The sequence below is a fragment of the Jaculus jaculus genome, chromosome 11 (genome assembly GCF_020740685.1).
Source record: "Jaculus jaculus isolate mJacJac1 chromosome 11, mJacJac1.mat.Y.cur, whole genome shotgun sequence".
NCBI classification, from domain to species: domain Eukaryota; kingdom Metazoa; phylum Chordata; class Mammalia; order Rodentia; family Dipodidae; genus Jaculus; species Jaculus jaculus.
This window is the reverse complement of record NC_059112.1, coordinates 55,102,963-55,130,795: the sequence shown is the minus strand read 5'-3', so window position 1 is coordinate 55,130,795 and position 27,833 is coordinate 55,102,963. Positions and strand designations below refer to the sequence as shown.

The 27,833-nt window shown below is 42.6% G+C and overlaps 1 protein-coding gene and 1 pseudogene across 4 annotated transcripts in view; both read right to left on the bottom strand.

Moving 5' to 3' along the window:
- Positions 1-21,240, bottom strand: part of Pigg (phosphatidylinositol glycan anchor biosynthesis class G) — an 89,538-nt gene extending 68,298 nt beyond the window's left edge. For 3 of the 4 annotated variants that reach the window (XM_045161821.1, XM_004656060.2, XM_045161819.1), the window contains exons 1-5: positions 20,979-21,240; positions 19,385-19,590; positions 14,993-15,202; positions 12,778-12,966; positions 11,289-11,430 (exon numbers count right to left, since the gene is read on the bottom strand). In XM_045161821.1, coding sequence (XP_045017756.1) covers positions 11,289-11,430; positions 12,778-12,966; positions 14,993-15,202; positions 19,385-19,590; positions 20,979-21,132 — 901 coding nt within the window. In that variant the 5' untranslated portion in view covers positions 21,133-21,240. Of the gene's footprint in view, positions 1-11,288; positions 11,431-12,777; positions 12,967-14,992; positions 15,203-19,384; positions 19,591-20,658; positions 20,778-20,978 lie in introns of those variants that run through there. The other variant, XM_045161818.1, reaches the window with a different exon arrangement.
- Positions 21,241-22,391: 1,151 nt separating this feature from the next.
- LOC101615053 lies at positions 22,392-24,235 on the bottom strand (annotated as a pseudogene).
- Between the last annotated feature and the right edge of the window lie 3,598 nt (positions 24,236-27,833).

Here is a 27,833-nt window from a genome sequence, read left to right as displayed (position 1 = left end):
AAACTCAAGAAACATGGAGAACCGCAGCAAACAAGGGTGGAGCAGATTACAAGGTAGAGGATCACATGGACCGGCAAGAGAACCAGAACAACCATTCACAGCCTCCCCTCCCTCACTGCCAGTGCAAGCCCAGCAAGCACAAGAGACCAGGGGAGGTGATACCACAGCACCCACCACCAGCAACCAGAGCAGCGATCCAACACCCAACCAACCTAATTGAACCCACAATGCACCAAAGACAGACCCAAGCAGGAGCAGCATAACTGAGACAAAAATCATCCCAAAAGATAACTGGGATTACACCAGGTCAGTACCCAGCAAATAAGCCTGGTATATAGGCCTCATCCAGAAGTGCTAATTGAACCATCCATATCAGGATAAATTATATGTTAAATCTGATGGATGGTCGGATTTGCCATTCTTAAATAAGCTATATTTTGAGCATGTTATTTGTTGCTTCTTGGTTTATAGTGGCTTTGCTTCCCCTTCTGTTGTACATTAGGGAAGGGCCTCACTTGGTCACAAGCTGACTTGGAACCCTCAAGAGACCAGAAATATAAAAATGCCTTGTTCACAGGATTAAGGGTGTGGAGCACCACACACCCTAAGGGAAAGTGATGTTGATAAAAGGATCGGTTGTAATAATATCTACCCTTGCATAAATACTCTGTGCTGGTTTTCATTGAAAGTATAAATTGTTAAGTTAAATTTTAGAATCTGCCTGTATTTTGTTCCACTCAGCCTACTCAAATACTCTCAAGGGGGAAAACCCAACACCTAGGGTCACTTTTGTAGATACTCTGAGTCTTGAGAACCACACCTAGCACCTTAAGCTCCTACCCTGAAGATATATAACATCAGATTGATTAATACATCTAATAATACTGCAGCTAACTAGAAAATCCAAGCATTAAATTAACCAAAGATGCAAAAAAACTATACATTATAACACAAGGAACACCAAAAGGCAAGACAATATAAATCCACCAAAAACAATGAATGCATCAGAAATGACCTCTGTGAGAATGAGTTAGAAGAAAATGCCTGAGAATGATTTCAAAAGAATGATTATAAATATGCTCAATAAGTCAAAGAGGAAATCAAAGGAATGAAAGAGGAAATCAAAGGAATCAAAAAAGACACAGGAAACCAATTTAATGAAATAAAGAAGTCAATACAAGCCCAGAAAGCCAAGCGCCACATGTTCTCCCTCATATGTGGATCCTAGCTACAGATGATTGGGCTTCTGTGTGAGAATGAAAATACTTAGTAGCAGAGGCTAGTAAGTTGAAAAGGAGACATAAAGGGAAGAGAAAGGAAGGGAGGAGGATACTTAATAGGTTGATATTGTATATATGTAATTACAATGATTGTAATGGGGAGGTAATACGATGGAGAATGGAATTTCAAATGGGAAAGTGTGGGGTGGGGAGGGAGGGAATTACCATGGGATATATTTTGTAATCATGGAAAATGTTAATAAAAATTTAAAAAAAAGAAGTCAATACAAGACATAAATAAGGAAATAGAAATAATAAAGAAAAACCAGTCAGAATTACTAGCAATGAAGAACAGTCAATGAAATAAAAAAACTCTATAAAAATCCCACCAGTAGAATGGATGAAGAAGAGGATAGATTTTCTAAACTAGAAGATCAGGTGGCAGACCTAATACAGTCCAATAAAGAGAAAGACAAACTAATAGGAAAGTATGAATGGGAATTTCAAGATATTCGGGACACTATGAAAAGATCAAATATAAGAATTTAGGGTATAGTGGAAGAATAATAATTTCACTTCAAAAAGATAGTAGGCATTTTCAACAAAATCATAGAAGAAAACTTCCCCCAAGATGGGAAAGAGGTGCCCAGGCAAATACAGGAATCCTTTAGAACACCAACCAGACAAAACCTGGAAAGAACCTCTCCTCGCCATATTACAATTAAACTACCAAACATACAAAACCAAAGAAAAAAACATGGAAAGCAGATAGAGAGAAAAATCAAGTTACTTACAAAGGCAAGCCCATCAGGATCACAGCAGATTACTCAACATAAACTTTAAAATCCAGAAGGGCTTGGAGAGATGTATTCCAAGTTCTAAAAGATAACAACTATCAACCAAGGTTAATTTATTCTGCAAGCTATCCATTCAAATAGATGGAGAAATAAGGACATTCCACAACAAAAGCAGGCTAAAGGAATTTTTTTTTAAATTTTATTTATTTATTTGAGATAGACAGACACAGAGAGAAAGGCAGATAGAGGGGGAGAGAGAGAATGGGCGCGCCAGGGCTTCCAGCCTCTGCAAACGAACTCCAGACGCGTGCGCCCCCTTGTGCTAACGTGGGACCTGGGGAACCGAGCCTCGAACCAGGGTCCTTAGGCTTCACAGGCAAGCGCTTAACCGCTAAGCCATCTCTCCAGCCCCTAAAGGAATTTTTGAAGACAAAACAAACTCTACAGAAAGTACTTGAAAAGAATTCTCCATGCTGAAGAGAAAGAAAAGCACACATAGAAGGAACCTGTAAAAAGCAAACCATACTCAAATACTAATTAATACAAGAAAGCAAAGGTAAAATGGGAAGAACTACAAAAAAAAAGGCAAAAATAAATACACACCTTTGAATAATATCTCTTAATATCAATGGCCTCAATGCCCCAACCAAAAGACATCAGCTTGTAGACTGGGTTAAAAAGCAGGATCCTTGCCAGGCGTGGTGGCACACGCCTTTAATCCCAGCACTTGGGAGGCAGAGGTAGGAGGATCGCTGTGAGTTCGAGGCCACCCTGAGACGACATAGTGAATTCCAGGTCAGCCTGGGCTAGAGTGAGACCTTACCTCAATCCCCCTGCCCCTCAAAAAAAAAAGCAGGATCCTTGAATTTGTTGCCTCCAAGAAAATCACCTGTCTACAAAGGATGGACACTACCTTAGGGTGAAAGGTTGGAAAATGGTGTTTCAAGCAAATGGGCCTACAAAACAAGCAGGGGTTGCTATCCTAATATCTGACAAGGTAGACTTCAGTCCAACATTAAGGAAAGATAAGGAAGGTCACTTTATATTAATTAAAGGCACACTCCAACAAGATGACATTACAATCCTAAACATATATGCACCTAACATGGGGGCTCCAAACTTCATCAAACAAATGCTATTAGAACTAAGGCCACAGATAACACCAAACAGACTTGTAGTGGATGACTTCAACACCCCACTCTCATCAATTGACAGGTCATCCTGGCAAAAAAAATAAACAGAGAGGACCTGGATTAAATGAGGCCACAGAGGAAATGGACCTAACAGATATATACAGGCCATTTCATCCAAATGCTGCAGAACATATATTTTTTTCAGCAGTACATGGAACATTCTCTAAAATAGACCATATATTAGGACACAAAGCAAATCTTAACAAACCCAGGAAAACTGAAATAATTCCTTGCATTCTGTCTGACCACAATAGAACCAAACTACAAATCAATAGCAAGAACAGCTACAGAGCATAAACAAAATCATGGAAACTAAACAATACACTACTAAATGATGAATGGTCAATGAAAAAATCAAGAAGGAAATAAAAAAATTCATAGAGTCAAATAATAATGAGAACACAAAATACCAAAACCTTTGGGACACAATGAAGGCAGTCCTTATAGGGAAATTTACAGCTTTAAGTGCCTCTATTAAGAAAATAGAAAGGTTCAAGTGAATGACCGAATGCTTCACCTTAAAGCCTTGTTAAAAGAAGAACAAGGCAAATCAAAAATCAGTAGACAGGAATAATACAGATTAGGGCAGAAATTAATGAAATAGAAACCAACAAACAATCCAAAGAATCAACGAAACAAAGAGTTGGTTCTTTGAAAGGATAAACAAGATTGATAAGCCCTTAACAAATCTGACCAAAAGAAAGAGAGAAGAGACACAAATTAATAAAATTGGAAATGAAAACAGGCACCATCACAACAGATACCAGGGAAGTTAAAAAAAAAAAATCATGGGGACATACTATAAAAATATATACTTGGGCTGGAGAGATGGCTTAGCGGTTAAGCGCTTGCCTGTGAAGCCTAAGGACCCCGGTTCGAGGCTCGGTTCCCCAGGTCCCACGTTAGCCAGATGCACAAGGGGGCGCACGCGTCTGGAGTTCGTTTGCAGAGGCTGGAAGCCCTGGCGCGCCCATTCTCTCTCTCCCTCTATCTGTCTTTCTCTCTGTGTCTGTCACTCTCAAATAAATAAATAAATAAAATTATAAAAATATATATATATATATACTCTACTAAGTATGAAAATCTGAAAAAAATGGATGATTTCCTTGATTTATATGACCTACCTAAATTAAATCAAGATGAGACGAGTCATTTAAATAGACCTATAACAAGTATGGAGATCCAAGCAGTTATCAAAAATCTCCTAAGTAAAAAGAGTTCATGCTGGGCATGGTGGCACACGCCTTTAATCCCAGCACTCGGGAGGCAGAGGTAGGAGGATTGCCGTGAGTTCAAGGCCACCCTGAGACTCCATAGTGAATCCCAGGTCGCCTGGGCTAGAGTGAGACCCTACCTTGAAAATCCAAAACAAAACAAAAAAAGAGTTCAGGCCCAGATGGAATCATTGCTGAATTTTACCAGACCTTCAGGGAAGAACTAACACAACTGCTTCTTAAGCTTTTCCAGGAAATTGAAAAAGAAGGAATCCTACCAATCTCCTTCTATGAAGCCAGAATCACCCTGATACCCAAACCAGGCAAAGATAGAACAAAAAAAGAATATTACAGACCAATCTCCCTCATGAACATAGATGCAAAAATTCTCAACAAAATATTGGCAATCAGAATACAAGAATATATCAGAAAGATCATTCACCCTGACCAAGTAGGCTTTATCCCAGAGATGCAGGGATGGTTCAACATACGCAAATCGATAAATGTAATACATTAAATAAAAAGACTGAAGGACAAAAATCACATGATCACCTCATTAGACACAGAGAAAGCGTTTGACAAAATCCAACATCCCTTCATGATAAAAGTCCTACAGAGACTGGGAATAGAAGGAACATATCTCAATATAATAAAGGCTATTTATGACAAGCCTACAGCCAACATATTATTAAATGGGGAAAAACTGGAAGCTTTTCCATTAAAATCAGGAACAAGACAAGGGTGTCCACTGTCCCCACTTTTATTGAATATAGTACTGGAAGTCTTAGCCATAGCAATGAGGCAAGAGATGCACATACAAGGGATACAAATTGGAAAGGAAGAGATCAAGTTATCATTATTTGCAGATGACATGATTCTATACATAAAGGACCCTAAAGACTCTACCAGCAAACTGTTAGACCTGATAAACACCTACAGCCATATAGCAGGATACAAAATAAACACACAGAAATCAGTAGCCTTCATATATGCTAACAACAAACACACAGAGGATGAAATCACAGAATCACTCCCATTCACAACTGCACCAAAAAAAAAAAAAAAAAAAAAAAAAAGTATAGGGCTGGAGAGACGGCTTAATGGTTAAGTGCTTGCCTGTGAAGCCTAAGGACCCCAGTTCGAGGCTTGATTCTCCAGGACCCATGTTAGCCAGATGCACAAGGGGGCGCATGCATCTGGAGTTTGCTTGCAGTGGCTGGAGGCCCTGGCGTGCCCATTCTTTCTCTCTCTCTATGTGCCTCTTCCCCCCCCCCCGTCACTCTCAAATAAATAAAAATAAACAAAAAAAAATTAAAAAAACATAAAGTACCTTGGACTAACCAAGGAAGTGAAGGATCTCTACAATGAAAACTTTAAAATATTCAAGCGAGAAATTGCAGAAGACACTAGGAAATGGAAAAGCATCCCTTGTTCCTGGATCAGAAGAATCAATATTGTGAAAATGGCAATCTTACCAAAAGCAATCTACACATTTAATGCAATCCCCATCAAAATTGCAGTGAGATTCTTCATGGAAATAGAAAAACCAATCCAAAAATTCATTTTCAATCACAAAAATCTCAAATATCTAAAACAATACTGAGCAATGAAAATAAGGCAGGTGGTATCACCATACCTGATTTTAACCTATATACTACAGAGCCATAGTGACAAAAACAGCATAGCACTGGCACAAAAGCAGACATGTAGATGAATGGAACAGAATAGACACAGATGTAAGTCTGGGTAGCTAGCCACCTGATATTCGATAAAAATGCCAAAAATAGTCATTGGACAAAAGAAGCCTCTTCAGCAAATGGTTCTGGGAAAACTGGATGTGTATCTGTAGAGGGATGAAAACAGATTCTTCTCTCTCTCCATGCACAAGAATTAAGTCCAAATGGATTAAAGACCTTAACATCAGACCTGAAACTCTGAAACTGCTAGAGGAAAAAGTAGGGGAACCCCTTCAACATATTGGTCTTGGCAAAGACTTTCTGAATATAACCCCAAATGCTCAGGCAATAAAACCACAGATTAACCGCTGGGACCTCATGAAATTACAAAGATTTTGTACGGCAAAGGACACTGTGAATAAAGCAAAGAGGCAAGCTACAGATGGGAAAAAAATCTTTTCCAGGTATATATCTGATAGAGGATTAATATCTAAGATATACAAAGAACTCAAAAGATTAAATAATAAGAAATCAGGGCTGGAGAGATGGCTTAGCGGTTAAGTGCTTGCCTGAGAAGCCTAAGGACCCCGGTTTTAGGCTCAATTCCCCAGGACCCACGTTAGCCAGATGCACAAGGGGGCGCACGCGTCTGGAGTTCGTTTGCAGTGGCTGGAGGCCCTGGCGCGCCCATTCCCTGTCTCTCTCTATCTGCCTCTTTCTCTCTCTGTTTGTCACTCTCAATTAAATAAATATAAATATTTTAAAAAATAATAAGAAATCAATCAAGCCAATTAAAAATGGGCTATGAAACAAAATAGAGAGTTCCCAAAAGAAGAAATACGGATGGCATATAAGCATTTGAAAAAATGTTCTACATCCCTAGTCATCAGGGAAATACAGATTAAAACTACATTGAGATTCCATCTCACTCCTGTCAGATTGGCTACCATCATAAAAACAAATGTCCATAAATGCTGGCGAGGATGTGGAAAACAGGAACCCTTCTACACTGTTGGTGGGAATGCAATCTAGTATAGCCATTGTGGAAATCAGTGTGGAGGTTCCTAAAACAGCTAAAAATAGATCTACCATACGACCCAGCTATAGCACTCCTAGGCATATATCCTAAGGACTCATCTCACTACCTTAGAAATGCTTACTCAACCATGTTTATTGCTGCTCAATTCACAATAGCTGGGAAATAGAACCAGCCTAGATGTCCCTCAACTGATGAGTGGATAATGAAGATATGGCACATTTATACAATGTAGGTCTACTCAGCAGTAAAGAAAAATGAAATTATGAAATTTGCAGGAAAATGGATGGATCTGGAAAGGATTATACCAAGTGAGGTAACTCAGGCCCAGAATGCCAAACGTCACATTTTCTCTCTCATATGTGGATCCTAGCTACAGATGAATGGACTTCTGTGTAAGTAGGAAGAAAATTCAGTAGCAGAGGCCAATAAGCTAGAAAAGAGATATAAAGGGAAGAGAAAGGAAGGGAGGGGGTATTTAATAGGATGGTATTATATATATATGTAAGTAAAAGAATAGATTAATGGGGGTAAAAAGGCCCAAGTGAGGTCAGGGGAAGAGACTGAGTAAAGGAAAGGTAGAGGGAGGGCTAATCAAAATCTAAGAGGATATAAATAAATCACATGGAAACCTACTTTTTTGGACAATGGAACACTCAGGAGCTACAGATTGTTGCTAGAAAATTTTCAGTGCCAGGGATGGGATAATTTCCAGTGAGTTGTTGGCCAGGGAGGTCCCCATGCCCCCAAAACATTATAGGCCATTGCAGAGGCCCTGGTTTCCCACCAGGAATAGATGGTAAGACCCTATTGCTGAAGACTCCACATACTTGGGCTGCAAGGCCACTGAGAAATTCTGTTGGAACTGAGCTGATAACCTCCTCCTTGTAGACCAGCTGACAGAAAGCTGGAAGAAGCCATTCTGCATGCAGTTCAATGGGAGAAAGAGAGAACACCAGTGAAGATACTCAACAGTGGACACCGTAAGCCTTATAGTTGGCCAACCAGGCCAAATGAACCAATGGGTGCAATAGTAGCACGTCTGTCATGGTGGAAACCAACTGCCCTCTAATTGGACTGGAGGCCCGCTCCATGGGTGGAATACATCCCTGATACTGAAAACTTAAAACTGGCGTAATCATGAGCCCTAGGGGTGTAACGTCTGCTGCTGTCTGGCTAAATGTATATAGTATGCTTATCAAACTGCCCAGTAAGCACTTCTCTTAACGTTTATACCCTTATATTAATGTTACTCTCACTTTTGGCAGAAAATATACTCTTTTTTGACGACAGTGACCTTGGGATGACTCAGAAGGCATCATGGTGCTGGAAAAAAGTGACAGGAGCACTCAGTACTGCAATATCTCTATCACACCTTCCAAGGCTCAGGGTCTATTGTGGAAGAGGTGGTGGAGAGAATGTAAGAGCCAAAGGAAGGGTAGGACTCCTTACAACGTGCTTCCCCCAGACCCAAAATGTCCTGGATATCTATGAGTTCACAGTGCCTGACACTATCTACACAAGACCATCGTAAGAGGAAAAGATCATGACATCAAAATAAGAGAGACTGATTGAGTGGGGGTGGAGACATGATGGAGAATGGAGTTTCAAAGGAGAAAGTCGGGGTGGGAGGTCCTTACCATGGAATATTTTTTTATAATCATGGAAGTTGTTAATAATAAAAAAATTTGTAGGAAAAAAATCATATGTTAGCTGGGCATGGTGCTACACACCTTTAATCCCAGCACTTGGGAGGCAGAGGTAGGAGGACTGTCGTGAGTTCGAGGCTATCCTGAGAATACAGAGTGAATTCCATGTCAGCCTGAGCTAGATGAGACCCTACCTCTAAATCCACCTCCCAAAAAATCATATATATATATATATATATATATATATATATATATATATATATACACACACACACACATTACTATTCTGCCAGTTCCTTAACATACTGAAATGAAACCTACTTAATAGCAACAAGGAAAAAGTTGGAGTCGGGGATGAACTGGAGCAAGAAAATGACACCAGGTGAACACACATCCTCACAAGAACTCACACACAGATGTTCACAGTAGCAAAGCAGAAGTAACCCAAGTGTCTCTCTACCAAGGAATGGAACAACATTTGACAACAGGAATGAAGGACTGACAATATATCACAGCTCTTGAGTTTGGAAAGATGTTGTAAGCGAAGGATGCCTGACAAGCCCTTGTGTTGTGTGTTCCACTTCTATGAGAGGAAAAGCTGACCTATAGACACAAGACAGACTGGACGTGGCGAGTGAAGACTGCTAATGAGTAAGGAATTTTTTTTCCCCCCTGCTCCAGCCAACTGACAGGCTCACATGTCACCCAGAAGTGCCTAAGATTGGTACTGCCCCCCCCCCGAAGATCACCTAACAAACATCTGTTAAAACTAAGTCAGTTTGGAGAGATGGCTCAGTGGTTAAGGTGCTTACCTGCAAAGCCTAAGGACCCAGGTTTGATTCCTTAATACCCAGTAAGCCAGATACACAAGGTGGTATATGCATCTAATGGCTGGAGGCTCTATGCCCACTCTGCTCCCAACCCTGCCTCCTCCTCTGGCATTCTCTCTTAAATAAATATTTTATTAATAAAATTAAATGTGCAACTTCCCATTCTCCCTCTGCAAGTCCCACCCTACCCCCACTCTAGTCACCTTGGCATCCATAGCAGGCCCCCTTCCCTGTAGTCCCCCTAAATCCATCCTACTGTTTGTAAGGTTTCCTGATCTGAAGAGACTGGAGTTCAGTTTTTCTAGAAGGTTCTCCTAGGCTAGTTACAAATTACCATAAGGCCAAAACAAAGCATCCCCTTAGCATCTCTGGCACAAATAGCCAGAACACTAGGCTGTTTTTGTTTGGTTTGGTTTGGTTTTGGTTTCTCCGGGTAGAGTCTTACTCTAGTCCAGGTTGACCTGGAATTCACTGTGTAGTCTCAGGGTGGCCTCAGACTCACAGTGATCCTCCCACCTCTCTCTGCCTACTGAGTGCTGGGATTAAAGGAGTGTCAGGCTCATATCCCATTCTTATTAAGGGCCTGTCTAGAAACCCAGAGGAAGAAACAACTGAAGGAAGCAGCTTTCCAGGAATAAGAAAACTGGATAGCAAGGGATGATCTTCCCACAGTGAACTGATTGAAGGATTTCTTATTTTTAAAATATTTTTATTCATTTGCAAGCAGATAGAGATAGAAGAGATACAGAATAGCAGCACCAGGGCTTCTAGCTGCTGCAAACAAATTCCAAATGCATGCATTACTTTGTGCAGCTGGCTTTAAGTGAGTACTGGGAAACTGAACCAGGGTCATTAGGCTTTGCAGGCCTTAACCACTGAGCAATCTCCCCAGCCCATAGGTTTCTTTTTGAGAGAAAGAAAATGTCCTAAAACTGACTCTGTGGAGATGGTAGCTCAACTCTGTCGGGCCTGTGCCTGACTTTGAGATAGAGCCTCAGTTAAGTTAATTGTTCTCTCCCTGAAATCCCTCACTCTGGCCAACATCACTTGTTGTAGACTGCTCCGCATTGCAAGGATAAGCATGTAACCAAGCAGTTTTATGGGAGGAAGGGATTTATTCTAAGCTTAGAGATCCAGGGGAAGTTTCAACAATGGTGGGAGAAGATGGCTCCCATTCATAAATATAGGCCGAGAGAGAAACCACCACCAGCCAGCAACACCAAAAAGCAGCAAGCACAAAAGTCCACCACAGCTCAGACCTCTCTCCATACCTCTGTGCTGGAATCAGATCCACCCCTAAACACACCTTTGAGCTGGACCCCAAGATCCACCCCCAGTGACATCTACTCTAGGCAGGTGGCTGGAGACCCAAGTTACAAGTTTTAATCTATGAATGACATACATTCAAACTACCACACTGCTATTCAACACTGTTAAGTGGTAGGTACTTAAAAATAATTAAGTATTAGCTGCTGGCAAATTTTCTTTGAATATTTGACACCTAAGCAGTAATATTCCTGCACTTCTTACCAAGAGTATATTGGGAGTCAGAGAAAGGATGTAAGCTCTAAATCCTGATTGCTTGCCTCCTCTTTTTCACTCTCACATTCACATGATATTTTGAACTTATTTCAGAGTATGGTTTCAAAATGTTAATCACTCCTAATTCTCACCAGGTTTCCTTTCAAATGCTGAGCTGATTAAGATCAGAGGTGTGCTCACTTCCTCTGTGGAAGAGGCCCCGTGGCTCCCTGTCTCAGACATGCCATGGTCACCACAGACAATCAGCAAACTGGGTGACAGAGTCTCTCTCTCCTGTAAAGCAAAGGAGAACCTGTCAGCTGCAGTTAGCTGGAAGAGCTCACATGATCCTGCAAAGTAAACAGCTGTTTACTTCATAAACAGGACCTTCTCATCAGAGCATTGAATCTCTTCCAATGAGCTCACAGTCAGATCAAGGTTAAACCAGATCACAGGTGAAGAGAGAACAGTATTACAGCTCACAGAGCACATGACACTTCTTGCCTCAGTTTTCTCATCTGTTCTGAAGAATGGTTTGAAGATAAAACATAATATCCAGAGAGATCTCTAGGTGGCACAGGCAGTATACACTGGGCTGCTCTAACCAAAGCTCCAGCCATATAGCCTTTGCTGCTCAACTTGACTCACTGCTTCTCCACCTGGCACACACCCACACAGTGCACAATTGCTCCTTCTTCCCTTCAAGTCTCTGTTGACACCCTATGGGTAAATGTGACAGGAAGACTACTGGAACAGGCCCTTTAAAATTACAGCCTTGAAGCCTGGCATGGTGGTGTATGCCTTTAATTCTAGCACTTGGGAGGCAGAGGTAGGAGGACTGCTGAGAGTTCGAGGTCACCCTGAGAATACACAGTGAATTCCAGGTCAGCCTGAGCTAGAGTGAGATCCTACTTCAAAAACCAAACAAAAAATTATAGCCTTGGGCTGAGGCTTAGGAGATGGCTCAGTGGCTAAAGGTGCTTTCTTGCAAAGCCTGCCAGCTGGAGTTTAATTCCCCAATACCCACATAAAGCCAGATAGATGCACAAGGTGGTAGGTACATGCATCTGGAATTTGTATGCAGCAGCAAGAGGTCCAGGTGTACCCATGCTCTCTCTTCTCAAAAGTATTTAAAATAGATAAATAAATAAATAAATAGATAAATAAATAAATAAATAAAATTACAGCCTCTCCTTAGAAAAGAGATGCTGCTTCCTCCTGCCTGTGTTTTCCAATGACACCACTCACTTTCTGGAATATGTAAGTTCTTACTTATATATTTCTTTTCTTTCTCTCTCTCTCTCTTTCTCCCAAGGTGGGGTCTCACTCTAGCTCAGGCTGACCTGGAATTCACTATGTAGTTTCAAGGTGGCCTCAAACATGGTGACCTCTACCTCTGGAGTGCTGGGATTAAAGGTGTGCACCACCACACCTGGCTTACTTACTATATTTATCATTGCCAGAATGTAACTCTGTGGTTTCCAGCCTGGGAACAGTGATCTGGAAGGTAACCAGATGTGGACAAGACTGGCAGGAGCATGTCTGGATGACTGAGATGGACATGGTGCTGCTTTAGGCAGTTCTATTTCTCCTAGGAAATCCTGGCAACATGAAATCCCACCACCATGCAGTGTGCCTTACCTTCGCCAGCAGTGACGTGTGAATCTTCATCAGGATACTGTCCATTTCACTGAGCTTGCGTCCAATCAGAGGACTGTGGGGCCCAGAAATGTGGCCAATGTGATCCAGCCCTAGGTAGTGGAGAATTAACATGTCCCAGTCTCCTCTTTTTAATACTTCATCCAAGTGTCTTGTGACATTATTATCCACCTTCAAAGGGGGGAAAAGTACATGTAAATAGCTCACTCAATATTCCCTGGACCTTTACTCCCTAAGCTAAAAGCAACGATCCTTATAAAATCTAGGGGCTTATCTTAGCAAACAGAACTCATGGGAATTGAAAAGACAAAAAACAAAACCCCTTTATGTGATTAAAAACAAATGAACATTAGTATTAGATTAGGTTCTTATTCCTATTGTTTTAATGTCTCTATCTTGTGAACACATTATACACATAATTTAAATGAGCAAGAGCTATTCGAATGACCCTGCCCTCCATAGGATCATTGCTGAGCTTAACAAAAGCCAAACAACAGAGCAGTTAAACAGAGCCCAAGTTGCCATCTCGCAGGATAATGAAGGGTAGAGAACAGCTAAGCAAGACATACACAAGCACAGTACTCAAAGTAAGTAGTACTCCTATGAGAAGGCTACTCTTGGAGGGAAAGATAAAACATGCATGATCTCTTCCATTTCTGAAGTAAATACATGGTGGAGATGTTAGCAGATGACACTGCATGTCAGCTCTGTCCCTTCAGCAAGCCCACTTCCCTCCCACTAAAATATGCTCCACTAAGATGAGTGTTTTGACTTGATGTCATACATAGGGTAGGGAATTTGTCATTACTGAAAAGTCACACTGATCCTGCCCTATCAAACCATGGAAAGGGGATCACTTTAAAAAAAAGGTATCCCCAAGAACAGGACCATAGCCACTCACTAGACCCCACAAACTGAACACAGGCTACTACCCAACACTAGGAAGATGCACTAGTACATTTCTTCCTTCCAGGCTCAACTTTTCATACCCGGGTCTCACCCTGCTCCTCCACTGGCTGGAGCCTGTTACCCAGAATGGGCAGATGCCTCTCAGGACCAGACTCCACCTGACTCACTGCCCATCCTCACAGCAGGGTTCTGTTCCACCTACAGGTCAAAATAGCCAAGGCAAGGCTGGAGAGATGGCTTAGCAGTTAAGGCGTTTGCCTGTAAAGCCAAAGGATCCTGGCTCAATTCGCCAGGACCCATGTAAGCCAGAAGCACAAGGGGATGCATGTATCTGGAGTTCATTTGCAGTGGCTGGAGGACCTGACACACCCATTCTCTCATTCTCTCTCTGCCTCTTTTTCAAATAAATAAAATATATTTTAAAAAATAGCCAAGGCATCCCAAGCAGGCATTGGGGGGGGGGGGGCTTTGTACAGCACTGCTGCCTCCCCATTTTGCTCATGAGGACGGTTCCCACTCATCACTGCTGTAGTTCCTCTGCTGTGGCATACTTCCTGAGCCTTTGTCCCTCAATGGGTGACCAGATTTTCTGCATTTTGGGTCCTGCAGACCTTGACTCACACCTGCTCTAGGGTTTATGCCTACAGTTATAACTGACCACATGATTTTTATCTCACTATTCCTCTCCATATATTAATAAGCACCATACACAAAATAGCACCATCTCCCAGTAGGAAATGGTGGTGTCAGGCCCTCTCCAGAGTAGTCTATATCTTTGTAAAAACAAAAAATTATTTATTTATTTGAGAGAATATGGGTGAACCAGGGCTTCCTGCTGCTGCAAACCAACTCTAGATGCATGTGTCACTTTCTGCATCTGGCTCTACCTGGGTACTGGGAATCGAACCTGGAGAAATAGGCTTTGCAAGTAAGTGCCTTTAACTGTTGAGCTATCTCCCCAACCCAGCATACTTCTTTTTAAGAAAAACTTCTGGGGATGGAGAGATGGCTTAGTGGTGAAGGCATTTTCTGCGAAGCCTACTGACCCAGGTTCAATTCCCCAGTACTCACTTAAGCCATATGCACAAGGTGGCACATGTGTCTGGACTTTGTAGTGGATGGAGGCCCTGGCGTGCCCATTCTCTCTAATAAATAAATAAAATATTTTAAAAAATTTTTAAAATAAGAACTTCTGAAATAGAGCAAAGTAATCCAATACTGTAGAGGTGGAGGCAAGAGTTTAAGGCCGACCTGAAGAGACCCTGTCTCAAATACAAGAGAAACTCACCTCTGTATAATCTGACACAAAGAATGAAGTCGTCCCATCATATTCTATAAAATGCTTTGGGAATAATTTAACCCAGGTTTCATCTCCATAAAAGATCATTCTTTTCCCAGCAGATTTTGCCTGTCTTATCACATTGTCTTCCAGCAGTGCAGGAGAATTGAGGTTCCTGACGACATCGACAAAGCCAGGGAGACTTCCTGTCATCAATGCCTGAAGGAAGAAACACTCAAGAATTAAGACTACAGATCCAAAAGCCCAGCAAAGAAGACAGGAGTATTACCTGGTGGGTGAATCAGGTGGGGATAGAACTAGAGCAGGCCCTATACTGAACCAAAGCGAGGACAGCAGCTGTTGTAGGAATGGAGGAAACAGAACACAGATTCTGGGTAAAAACTTCAAACTCAGGCCATCCACGGTGGCACACGCCTTTAATCCCAGCTCTTGGGAGGGAGAGGCAGGGGATCACTGTGAGTTTGAGGCCAGCCTGCAACTACAGAGTAAATTCCAGGTCAACTTGAGCTACAGTGAGACCCTACCTTGAAAAAAAATCAAAAAATAATCAAACTTAATAATGAAAACTTAACTATTTCAATGATGAAGCAAACCTTTTAGTAGATAAGAAGACACAGGAGTGGTTAACAATAGTGACAGCCAGAGAAACTATGGATTAATGACAGACTTGGGGCAAATATAGTATGTGTGTATATACTGAGAACACGAACCTGCATAGCCAGCCCCTCTGTCAGATTCCCAGTTAAGATTCAAATCTATGCAACATGACAAAATAATTGAACTCAATCAAACTCCAAATTCTAACAATTCAGCAAGTCTAATGTCTGCCTTTAAGTGAAAGCAGGAGGAAAAAAAATATATCTATGGGACACCCAGAAATTCTCAAGGGCTGAGCCAAGGCCATTAATGGGACATCCAACTCTGTCCCCCCGTTTTGCACCACGTATTCTGGGGTGAAAAGGTAGATATGAAGTGTCTGCCTATGTTTTTCATATGGGGGCGAGTCAATACTCTCCCCATTTTAACCACATGGCCTACCAGGCCACAGTAATGAATCTCCATGATTTAGAGTTACACAGCCACCTAAGAAACGGGCATCCAAGGACTTGCCTTGAAAAAAAGCAGTAATATCCACAATGCTAACAGTTGTTAATATATCTAGTAGGACTTCTTGCTGGACATGGTGGCACACACCCAGCATGTGAGTCAGAAGTAGGAGGATCACTGTGAGTTTGAGACCAGCCTGGTACTACAGAGTGAGTTCCAGGTCAGCCTGGGCTAGAAAAGGACCATACCTTGAAAAACCAAACAAACAATAAAAAGCAAACAAACAAAAGACTTCTTTAGTGACAATAAATGCAATTTTTTTTTTTTTTGGTGGTTCTGGGGCTTGAACTTGGAACTTTGCAAGTGCTGTACCATTAAGCTACATTAATAATTAAACAGATGTAAATATGGATGACCCACATTTCTAGAATGCCAGATTGAGGGGCTTGGCAAGTCCTCTCTCTCAAGTGCAATGAAAAAGCAGCAAAAAATACCGAATGCGGGCTGGAGAGATGGCTTAGCGGTTAAGCACTTGCCTGTGAAGCCTAAGGACCCCGGTTCGAGGCTCGGTTCCCCAGGTCCCACGTTAGCCAGATGCACAAGGGGGTGCACGCATCTGGAGCTTGTGTGCAGAGGCTGGAAGCCCTGGCGCGCCCATTCTCTCTCTCTCCTTCTATCTGTCTTTCTCTCTGTGTCTGTCGCTCTCAGATAAATAAAAAATAAAAAAAAAATACCGAATGCAATCACTTTGGTACTTAGAAATTCACCAGTTATGCAACAAATAGAGCGCCTGTTGAAGAAAATCCTTTTGTGGTGTTTCCCATCTCGTTCCTCTGCCTGACCTGACGATGGTTCCATCAGAGTTGGCTGTGACAAGCAAATCAGTGTGAGATTTGAAAATGTACTTTGGGAAGAAGACGTCTGTGATCAACTGTGGTAAGTATCCATGTATTTCTTGGCATCTGGGGAGATGGGGAAATAGTCTCAGTTACCTGCTTCTTCTGGCTGAGTGGGAGATCCACACATTGAGAGTCTAGTCAGACTTGAAAGCTACCTGAGCAGCCAAGAGTGTCCCAGTCCACAGGAGCTTTGGCAGAGGGTGGATGACTGACTCAATGATGTGCTTAAGCACAAATGTTCCCATCACTGGCTGACCACTAAGCTATAGACCAGGGAAACTCCCCTGAAGACTGGCTTAAAAATAAAAACAATTAAGAAAAACCAAAAATCTAAACAATGCATTATTTGCCCAGGCTCTACATATCAGTTCATGCAAGTCACCCTATTAATACGACGACAGCCACTACTGCCACCACTTGCAGCATGGGGGATTAGTATCCAAATGAGCTCATCACCTTGTACACAAGAAAATGTGCAATCAGCTAGGTGTGGTGGTACATGCCACTAATGCCAGCATTCAGGAGGCTGAGGTAGGAGGATCCCTATTTGAGGTCAGTGTGAGACTACATAGTGAACTATAGGTCAGCCTGGGCTAGAGCGAGACTCCTACCTCAAAAAATCAATGCATTGTACTATATGAAGTTATCTTAATAAAGTTTTTTAAAAATAAGCTTTCTCTTCCTTTATGCCCTGTGAGCTAATGGCTTGGGCATTCATGTGAATGGCTGGGACAAGCCTGGCTAGGAAGGGGAGAATACTTATCTTGGCTTGGCTGGACATTTTTCTTCTTGCCTTCTATTCTCTGTGTCATGCTTTGGTTATGTGTAAGATTTGTCTTTTGATTTCTGAGTCCTTCACTATTTCTTAATCCTCTCTGGTCTGTTATTTGAAGGGGCTTCTATAGCCTATCTTCTATGTATGTGTGGAATTGCTGTAGTCTTTCTAGATATCAATTTCCCCTAAATCAACCTCACAAATTATGATTTCTTGTTTATTTTTATTTATTTATTTGAGAGAGAGAGAGAGAATGGGAAAATCAGGGCCTCCAGCCATTGCAAACAATCTCCAGATGCGTGTACCACCTTGTGCATCTGGCTTGCATGGATACTGGGGAATCAAGCCTCAAACTGGGGTCCTTAGGCTTCATAGGCAAGCGCTTAACCACTGATCCTCCCTCTAGCCCCCAAAATTATGATTTCTTCCTAAATAAACTCAAATTCATAAAAAATGTGAGTCCTTGATTTCAAAATTCTACTCTTTGAAGGCAATTGGGGGTAGACAATGGTTCAGTGGTTAAAGGCCTTGCTTGCAAAGCCTGTTGATCCAAGTTTTATTTTCCCTGGCACCACCAGCACCCATATAAAGCCAGGCACAAAGTGGTGCATGAGTCTGTGACCTCAATGTGCTCATGACAATGGGAGGTGAAGCCAGAACCAAAGCTCACAGGCCAGCTAGATGTGTTCACTTGCAGCTGGGCAATAGATGCTGTCTCAAAGGTGGACAAAGAGCACAGACAGCTCGGGGTTTCTTCTGACCGCCATGTGTGCTGTGGCATACACATGCCCATCAGGTACTTGTCACAATGTAACTGCACACTTACTTCTGCGCTCAGCTGTACAGTAGCTATGTACCTTAGTAGAGACTAAAAGCCCCATGAAAACAAACATACCATTCCTTCAAATGTATACCTATATTATGATAGCTGCACACAGTGGTTGCTCAGTAGGTAGTTTGTGAGCCAATCCACAATGCTGCTATTTTATTCAACGGCAATTCTTGGGTAAAGTACTGTGGGTTTCAAAACTACCTGAGCAGCTCAAGACTTATGTAGTACAAGTAGCAATAATTGTTCAGGCCAGATCATATTGACCATTTTGTGTAATACAAGTTTAGAGAAGTACTTTAACTGAATTGAGTTTGTTTTCTTTGGAAGAAAGTTAAGACTGTAGACTGGACAATCCTAGAAGGGCCTTCAAGGGCTCAAGGGCTGTAATCCACCAGGCGTGGTCACACACACCTTTAATCCCAGTGCTGGCGAGGCAGAGGTAGGAGAATCCCAGTAAATTCATGAGACCCTACCTCAAAAAAAAAAAAAAAAAAAAAAAAAAAGGTTATAAGCCAATGGTGACTAAAGAACATAGCAGGCTACCATTAAGTACATCTCTTGGACCAGGCTTGCTTGGATAATTTGGCTCTAAGTCCTTTCTCCTTCCCATGAAGCATGAACTCTGGCTACTCAACAAGAGGCATGAAACACAGGTCTCTTTTCCACCCTGTCTATGGGGTTATTTCAGCATTCCATTGCCCTAGCAAAACTGACAGCATCAAAGTAATTTCTACTTAGTTAATCCCAGGATTCTAGCTAGATATGAAAATCCCTCTAATACTTCAAAAGAGCCAAACCATGATTCTTAAGAGCTTAAATCAATTTACCTTGATTCGAGGCATAGTAACCGTGGGTGGCTTTGCTTCAGCCACAAAACCATGAGATGATCCTTTTTCTATGAGATAAGATATGTAGGGCATATACTTCACACCTTTTGAACCAAACACAAAATCATCTCTCAGGGCATCTATTAGCACAATAACAACTTTACTGAAGAGAGGTGGTGGCAGCTTGGTCCAGTTGGAACTGGCTCCTAAGTGTTTGAAAAAAAAAAGAAAAATTAGCCTGGCATGGTGGCACACACCTTTGATACCAACACTCGGGAGGCAGAGGTTGGAGGATTGCTGTGAGTTCGAGGCCACCCTGGGACTACATAGTTAATTCCAGGTCAGCTTGGACCAGTGTGAAACCCTACCTCGAACCCCCCCCCCAAAAAACCCCAAAACAAAAAAACCCTGAACTGAATTTAAGCACCTTCATAATCTTTCTGCTTCTTAAAAAAAAAAAAAAAAAATTGAAACCGGGTGTGGTGGCGCACACCTTTAGTCCCAACCTTGGGATGCAGAGGTAGGAGGACAGCCTTGAGTTTGAGGACACTCTGAGACGCCATAGTGAATTCCAGGTCAACCCTACCTTGAAAAAACAAAACAAACAAACAAACAAAACCCCACAACCCTCCCCCTCAAAAAACCCATATATATTTGACACGGGGGGGGGGGGGGCGGGGGAGAAAATGGGCATGCCAAGGCCTCCAAACAAACTCCAGAAGCATGTACCACTTTGTGCACCTGGCTTTACGTGGGTACTGGGGAATCGAAACCAGGTCGTTAGGCTTTGCAGACAAATGCCTGAATTGCTGAGCCATCTCTCCAGCCCTCTGCTTATTTCTTTAGCATACATGTACATCTATGTATCCTATGTATCAGCATACATCTATGTATCCATCTATGTATAAGGCTTGTTTTTGACAGCCAGTGCTAAATTTGTTTTCTTAGTACAAGTTAAGAAACAGGCCTATTCTCATCACCCCTTCAAGGGTCCCAATGATGACTGAACAATTAGACAAGGACATTTCTTCGACTAGGCTGGACTGGATAATAACAGTGAGTAGGCATTTCAGTGATAGAGTGAACTGCCTTTAGTATGGTGAAGAGCACCAGGGCAGGGGAGCCCCGACATGAGGGTCCTGCCATGGGATGCTTAAGGAGCTTGACCTAAAACTCAGCCTTGCGAGTAGGGGACCGGCGGGTTTGCACACTATGTTTATATGGCTAATGACTGAGATTGGGTGGACCTGATTTACAGCCACAGTGTTTTTTACCTGGTATTTCTGGGTAGGTGTGAGCCTAGCAAGAGGCCTAATGCAGAAAGGCCTTGATCACTGTGGGGTGGAGGTGTAATGGAGGATAGCAGAAAGCTGGAGGGGTCTGCAGGTATTGTATCTGCTGTGTCCTAGTGAGCCACCACGAGCGCCGGGAATCGGGAGTGAGCGAAAGAGGCCGGGATCTGAAGAGGAAGGTGGTGATCACAGGCGCCGTGGCTGACAGGACACAGAACAAAACCGCTGGGGGGTGAGTGCAGAGGGCTTCTGCAGGGTGGGGACCAGGATGAAAGGAGACCGCCGGGAAGAGGGGTCCATACCAGCAGCGGGCTCGGGCGCCGGGGTCTCTGCTCGTTGCTCAGTCGGGGCAGAGGAACGAACTGGGGCCGGGAAGAATCCCCTGAGGAAGATCGCTACCCCGACCACTTCGATCGCTATGCAGCTGGCGGCGAAGGCCCCAGAGCTCAGCCGCATCGTGCGCACCCGTACGTAGCTACCCAACCGAAACCGCCCAGAAGCGCGGGCCGCTTCGCCTCAGCCAGCGACTTAACCAGGCGCCCGCAGGCCTGACTGACCGCCGGCCGTCAGAGTGCGCCCGCGCCGCCGCGCGCCGGAAGTGCGCAAAGACGCCGGCGCTCGGCTCACAATCGCTCCGGCTTCCCCGACCCAGGCTCCGCCCACCCAGGGCTCCCGCACCCGTGAGTCCCCGCCCTGCACCGCCCTCTCCGGAGTTCCGGCCTCGGATTTGTGGTACCTATGCCTGTGCTTGTCCTGCTCGGTCAAAAGGGTTTTTGTGTTTCTTTGTTTTCTGAGCACTCAGGAGGCAGAGAGAGGAGTTTTGTGAGTTCCAGCCTGGGTCTGCAGAGCGGGTTCTAGGTCAGCCTGGACTAGAGTGAGACCTTACCTCAAAAAAAAAAAAAAATTAATTTGAGGGGGAGGGTATAGCGGGAGAATGAGCATGTCAGGGCCTCTTTGCACTACACATGAATTCCTTATGTATGCATCATTCTTGTGCATCTGGCTTTACATGAGTACTGGGGAATACTACCCAGCCTTGCAGGTTTTACCAGCAAGTACCCTTAACCATTGAGGAATCCCCCTAGCCCCAATCCTCCCTTCTTAAAGCTGCTTCTTGTACAGTATTTTTGTTATAGTAATGAGAAAAGTAAGTGATACAGAAAATGGGTATCAAGAGGTGGGGTCATTGCTGTGATAAACCTGATCATATGGTTCCTTTGAAACTGGTTTGTGGGAGGAATGTGGAAGGGTTTGAGACTTTGGGCTAGAAAAGCCCTAGAATTCCGTAAGCAAAGCTTAATAGAGCCACCCTGGTGGGAAGTGGAAGGCCAGAATGCCAAAATAATTGCAGATAGTTGAGGTCTTGCCCATTTTTTAAAAATAAAAATAGTAGTAGTTTTATTGATTACATATAACTTTAGCTATATTAACATATATATTATAAACTTTAGGAATTAGTAATAAATGACTTTATATTTTACCAAGAATAAGTAGTGGTAGCATGTTTGATGAAAATTAAATATTTAAGTCCTGAATAGTCATTATAGATCTAGAAAATCAGGAAGTCATTATCCAAGTTTATAGTAGGGCACGATAGTCACTCCTTTTGCAACACACTCACGTAATCTTACATATTTACCCAATTTACTCTTCATCTGTAAGAGTCACCTCTAACTTTCCTTTTGAAAAAAACCCAAAAAAACATGAGACAGTAGCCAAGTGCTACTCTGGACTTTATATTTTGGGTTTTCCATTTTTGCCTGAAACCTCAACTTAAATTAAAATGAAATCACTCCCACATTACACTGATGTGTTTAACACAGGATGGACAATGATATCACTTTAGCAGATCAGATGTACACTGGTTCACCTGGAAATAAAACATGGAAGAATGTCACTCAAATGTCTCATCTCCTTCTTCCACATCTTTCAGACTGAGCACTTCCAAAGACCCCTTGCCTTTAGTTTCCTTTTGTATTAGCTCATTGATTTCCCTGAAGCAGCCTGGGTCGATCAGACACACAATCTCCAGCTGCCGACCATAGTCTTCACTTTCTACCACCTTGATTAGTGACTTCAACTTCTCTTTCAGCTTCTTCCCCTCGTTCACTGGAAGGATGAAGCGAAGTCTCATGTGAGCACGTTCTATTTTCATCTTCTCCTTCAGCTGCTTGATCACTTCCAAAGCCTGCTGTTTGGTACTCTTGTTAGGTTTGACTGAATAGTGGATGTCCTTCATGGCTCTCTTGATAAGGATAACAGTGTAAGGTCTCTTTGTTTCAGGGTTCACACATTTGTCTGCCACAATGGTAGCAATGTCTAAACATCTAATCCAACTGTGTATGTCTTTCTTTATCTGATACTTGAACTTCTCCTTTAGTCAAAATCTGCTTACAGATTTCAGTCTGGTCGTCTGTACCAAATGCACTGATGAGGTCTTCCTTCTTGGCAACTTGACCTTTGGAAACATTTACAAACACTGAATGGGTCTGCAGAACTTCATCAAGGTCTTTTTCCACGCTGCTCCGCCAGCCGACGACCTTGTTCTTGTAGCAAGTGATCTCGGGGAAGTGTTTCCCCCACGCGTTTCATCTGTACCATGGCCACGTTAGTCAGGCGGATCTGGTTGGTGGGGATGAAGATCGACATGGTGGCTGTTCATGGACCTCAGGCCACCGGGCCCGAGATCCCCACAGCCTGCTTGCTGACCACCTGGCAGGGTGCTGAACTCTAACCCTTGCCCATTTTTTTCAGAAGGGAACAAGAACGCCACCAGGAACTAGGCCAGAAATGATTCAGGTTAGATGCTGTGAAGAAACAGGCTTCATTCTGTCCCAATACTGAGAACTTGAATAAAGCTGAAATGTAAAGGAATGGAAAATTTGTATGGTGGAAGAAATCTTAAGACAGGTATGGTGGCTTGAATGTAATGCTCCCTTATGGATTTATGTGTTTGAATACATAATCCCCAGTTGGTGGTGCTGTTCAGGAAGGTTCTGGAATCTTTAGGAGTTGGAACCTCCTTGGAAGAAGTATATCACTGGGAGAAGGCCTTGATGTATTATTAGAAGCTGCCCCCACTTGCTGTTCTGTTTCAACTTCCTCCCTGATGATATAATGTGATGCTAGTCAGTTTCCTCCTCATGCCATGACCTCCCTGCCATGATGGACTCTACCATCTGGAACTAGAAGTTGAAGTAAACTATTTTTTCTTCCTTAAGTTGTTTCTGGTCAAGTATTTTGTCCCAGCAATGAGAAAAGAACTGATACAACAGGATAGCATTCAGGCTGGTGTTGAGGAAATGGTTATAACTGGCTAAGTGATCCACACTACTAAAGAGAAACTTCCTGTACTGCACTGGGACATTCTTATGTGAGCCAGAGTATCTTGCTGATATTGGAGCTTTCTGTTTTTGTGAGCCTGGACAATTCCCCGGTCTCTGTCCCCGTTTTCAGGACTGGGGTAACAGGTGCACATGGCCACACCCAACTGTCTGATATAGTATCTCAAGATTCAAACTTTGTGATGTCAGGTCCCTTCAGGTCCTCATGCTGCACAGGAAATGTACTTAATCATTGAGTCACCATCTCTCCAGCCCCACTAGAAAAAATAATTAAAGGAGAAAGCTAGCTGGCCAGCTTAATGTTGTAGTGGGTGTCTCCTCCATGCTGGGGAAACTGGAAGCTGAAACTACACACTTGCCTTTCTTTAAAATATTTATTTATTTGCAAGCAGAGAGTGAGATAGAGAAAGGACAGAGAGAATGAGATAGAGAGTGGCCTCTAGTCACTACAAATAAACTCCAGATGCATAAGTCACTTTGGCCTCCCAAATGCTGGGATTAAAGACGTGCACCACCATGCCCACAGAAAAAAAGACAGAATGGGTGGGTGTTCCAGAGCCTCTAGTCCCTGCAAACAAACATCCACTCCAGATGCATATAGTATTTTGAACATCTGGCTCTGTGTGGGTATTTGGGAATTAAACTTGGGCCTCTTAGGCTTTGCAAACAAGTGCCTTAACCACTAAGCAATCTCAACAGCCCCCTTTTAAACATGTAATTAATTAATTAATTTGCAAGCAGAGATAGAAGACAGGATGAGAATGGACAAACCAGTGCCTCTAGCTGCTACAAACTCCAGATACATGTGCCACCTCGTGCATCTGGCTTTATGTGGGTACTGGGGGATCAAACCCGAGTTGTTAGGCTTTGCAGGCAAGTGCCTTAACCACTGAGAAATCTCTCCAGCCCGACACTTTCCTTTTTTTTTTTTTTTTTTGGTTTTTTGAGGTAGGGTCTCACTCTAGCCCAGACTGACTGGGATTCACTAAGGAGTCTCAGGGTGGCCTCGAACTCATGGCAGTCCTCTTACCTCTTCCGCCCGAGTGCTGTGATTAAAGGCATGCGCCACCACACCCAGCTCACTTTCCTTTTAAGTTGTTTCTGGTGAGATATCTTGTCCCAGAGACAAGAAATAAACTGATATTGGAATGTTTGTATGTGTATGTGTGCCTTTTTTTTGGGGGGGGGGTGCTTATTGGGGTAGGGTCTCACTCTAGCCCAAGCTGACCTGGAATTCACTATGTAGTCTCAGGGTGGCCTTGAACTCAAGGTAATCCTACCTCTGCCTCCTGAGTGCCAAGATTAAAGGTGTGTGCCACCATGCCTGGCTATCTGTGCCATTTTTATGATGGAAGTATATTTGTTGTTTTTTAGTATTTTATTTACTTCTAGCTGCTACAAATGAACTCCAGATGCATGAATAACTTTGTGCATCTGGGCGTACATAAGTGCTGGGGATTAAACCCAGGTTTTTAGGCATTGCAGGTAAGTGCCTTAACTGCTGAGCCATCTCTCCAGTCTGTAACTTGTTTTTGATTTTACAACTGGTCATAATTAAGAGATTATTTTTGGGCTGGAGTTATGACCCAGTGGCAGCGAGAATTCCATTATTCTCTACAAATGGTTACTTAGAGAAATGAAGGCCTCACTTGTCAGGCCATTCGTTAGCTATCAGAGGCTTGATGCTCATGGAGATGGGCCCTCCTTCATAATCAGCAGCTTGTAAAACCATGAATGTTACTGCAGTACTCTTGTTGCTGGGCCCTGGAGGTCCTACTACACATCCCCTCCATGAAAACAAACCAGTGGACAGAAATGAGAGGAAGAGCTAGTTTTATTTAAGTCTAAGCTTGGGTAAATAAAGTCTGTTCATCTCAAAGCAAAGCACTCCTCATTTTCCAAATGGGAAAATTCTCAAAGGTTCTATAGGGTGATGGATAGAAGATTCCAGTGCTTGGCATTTTTTTGTCCTAGACATGTTGACACCTGTGACTGGCAGAGCTGGAGGGCAGAGACTTGGTCTGTCCCTTTAAAGTTAAGCACTTTTGTCATGTTAACACACTAATTAGTAGTGGGAAGTATCATAATTATCCCTCATTTGAATATACAATACTGGCAGGAGGAAGAAAACATCACAATTTGGCCCAGCCTTAAGTTATAAAGTAACACCTAAAGGATAGCTATAGGTAGACAAGAGAGAGAAAGATGGAAATAGAAGGGCTTGATGAGGCCTATGAAGGGAAAGCTATTTCCTCCTAGGAAAGATGGTTAGTTTGTAACTTATTTTATTTCCTTCTTTGTTATGTGACTTTTGGTTACAAGAAAGCATCTGATGATTGGGCTTCTGCGTGAGGAAAATACTTAGTAGCAGAGGCCAGTAAGTTAAGAAGGAGATATAAAGGGAAGAGAAAGGAAGGGAGGAGGGTACTTAATAGGTTGGTATTGTATATATGTAAGTACAATGATTGAGATGGGGAGGTAATATGATGGAGAATGGAATTTCAAAGGGGAAAGTGTGGGGGGGGGAGGGAGGGTATTACCATGGGATTTTTTTTTATAATCATAGAAAATGTTAATAAAAATTAAATTAAAAAAAAAGAAACACAGATGGCACATATAAACATCTAAAAAATGTTCTACTTCCCTAGCCATCAGGGAAATGCAAATTAAAACTACATTGAGATTCCATCTCACTCCTGTCAGAATGGCTACCATCATGTAAACAAATGACAGTAAATGCTGGTGAGGATGCAGAAAAAGAGGAACCCTTCTACACTGTTGGTGGGAATGCAATCTGGTCCAGCCATTATGGAAATTAGTGTGGAGGTTCCTGAGACAGCTAAAAATAGATTTACCATATGACCCAACTATACCACTCCTAGGCATATATCCTAAGGACTCACTAGATACTTGTTCAATCATGTCCACTGCTATGCTATCCACAATACCTAGGAAATGGAACCAGCCTAGATGTCCCTCAACTGATGAGTGGATAATGAAGATGTGGTACATTTATACAATGGAGTTCTACTCAACGGTAAAGGAAAATGATATTATGAAATTTGCAGGAAAATGGATAGATCTGGAAAGGATTATACTAAGTGAGGTAACCCTGGCCCAGAAACCCAAGTGCTGCATGTTCTCATTCATATGTGGATCCTAGGTACAGATGATTGGGCTTCTGTGTGAGAAGGAAAATACTTAGCATCAGAGGCCAGTAAGTTTAAAAGGAGATATAAAGGGAAGAGAAAGGAAGGGAGGAGGGTACTACAATGGGATATTTTTTATAATCATGGAAAATGTTAATAAAAATTGTGAAAAGAAAAAAAAAAAAAAAAGAAAGCATCTGAGGCCCTGCAGAGAAACCTGACTTGCAGAACTGCCAGGAAAACCACAAGAGTAGAATAACAGGGGGAGACTGTCTGCTAAGAGAGACATATTATTGTCCCCTAAGAGCTAATCTGAAATAGTGTGTCAATTCCCTGGACAAGAAAGCACTGCTCACTGACGTTGTCTGTCCTGGAGACTTTAGAAAATAATACAAAGGCTACCTCAACCTGTTGATTGACACAATAGTCCCTATGGCCACTCTTAACCCTCAGGAGTATTTTCATCCATACTCTTAGCCTTTATTTTATTTTTCGGGGTAGGGTCTCACTCTAGCCTAGGCTGACCTGGAACACTCTGTAGTTCCAGGATGGCCTCAAGCTCACAGGAATCCTACTTGTCTCAGCCTTTGAAAGTATTTCCTCTCATAATGGTAAAAGGTGAGAGGGGCTAGAGAGAGAGAGAGAGAGCTGGGTAGTTAAAGGC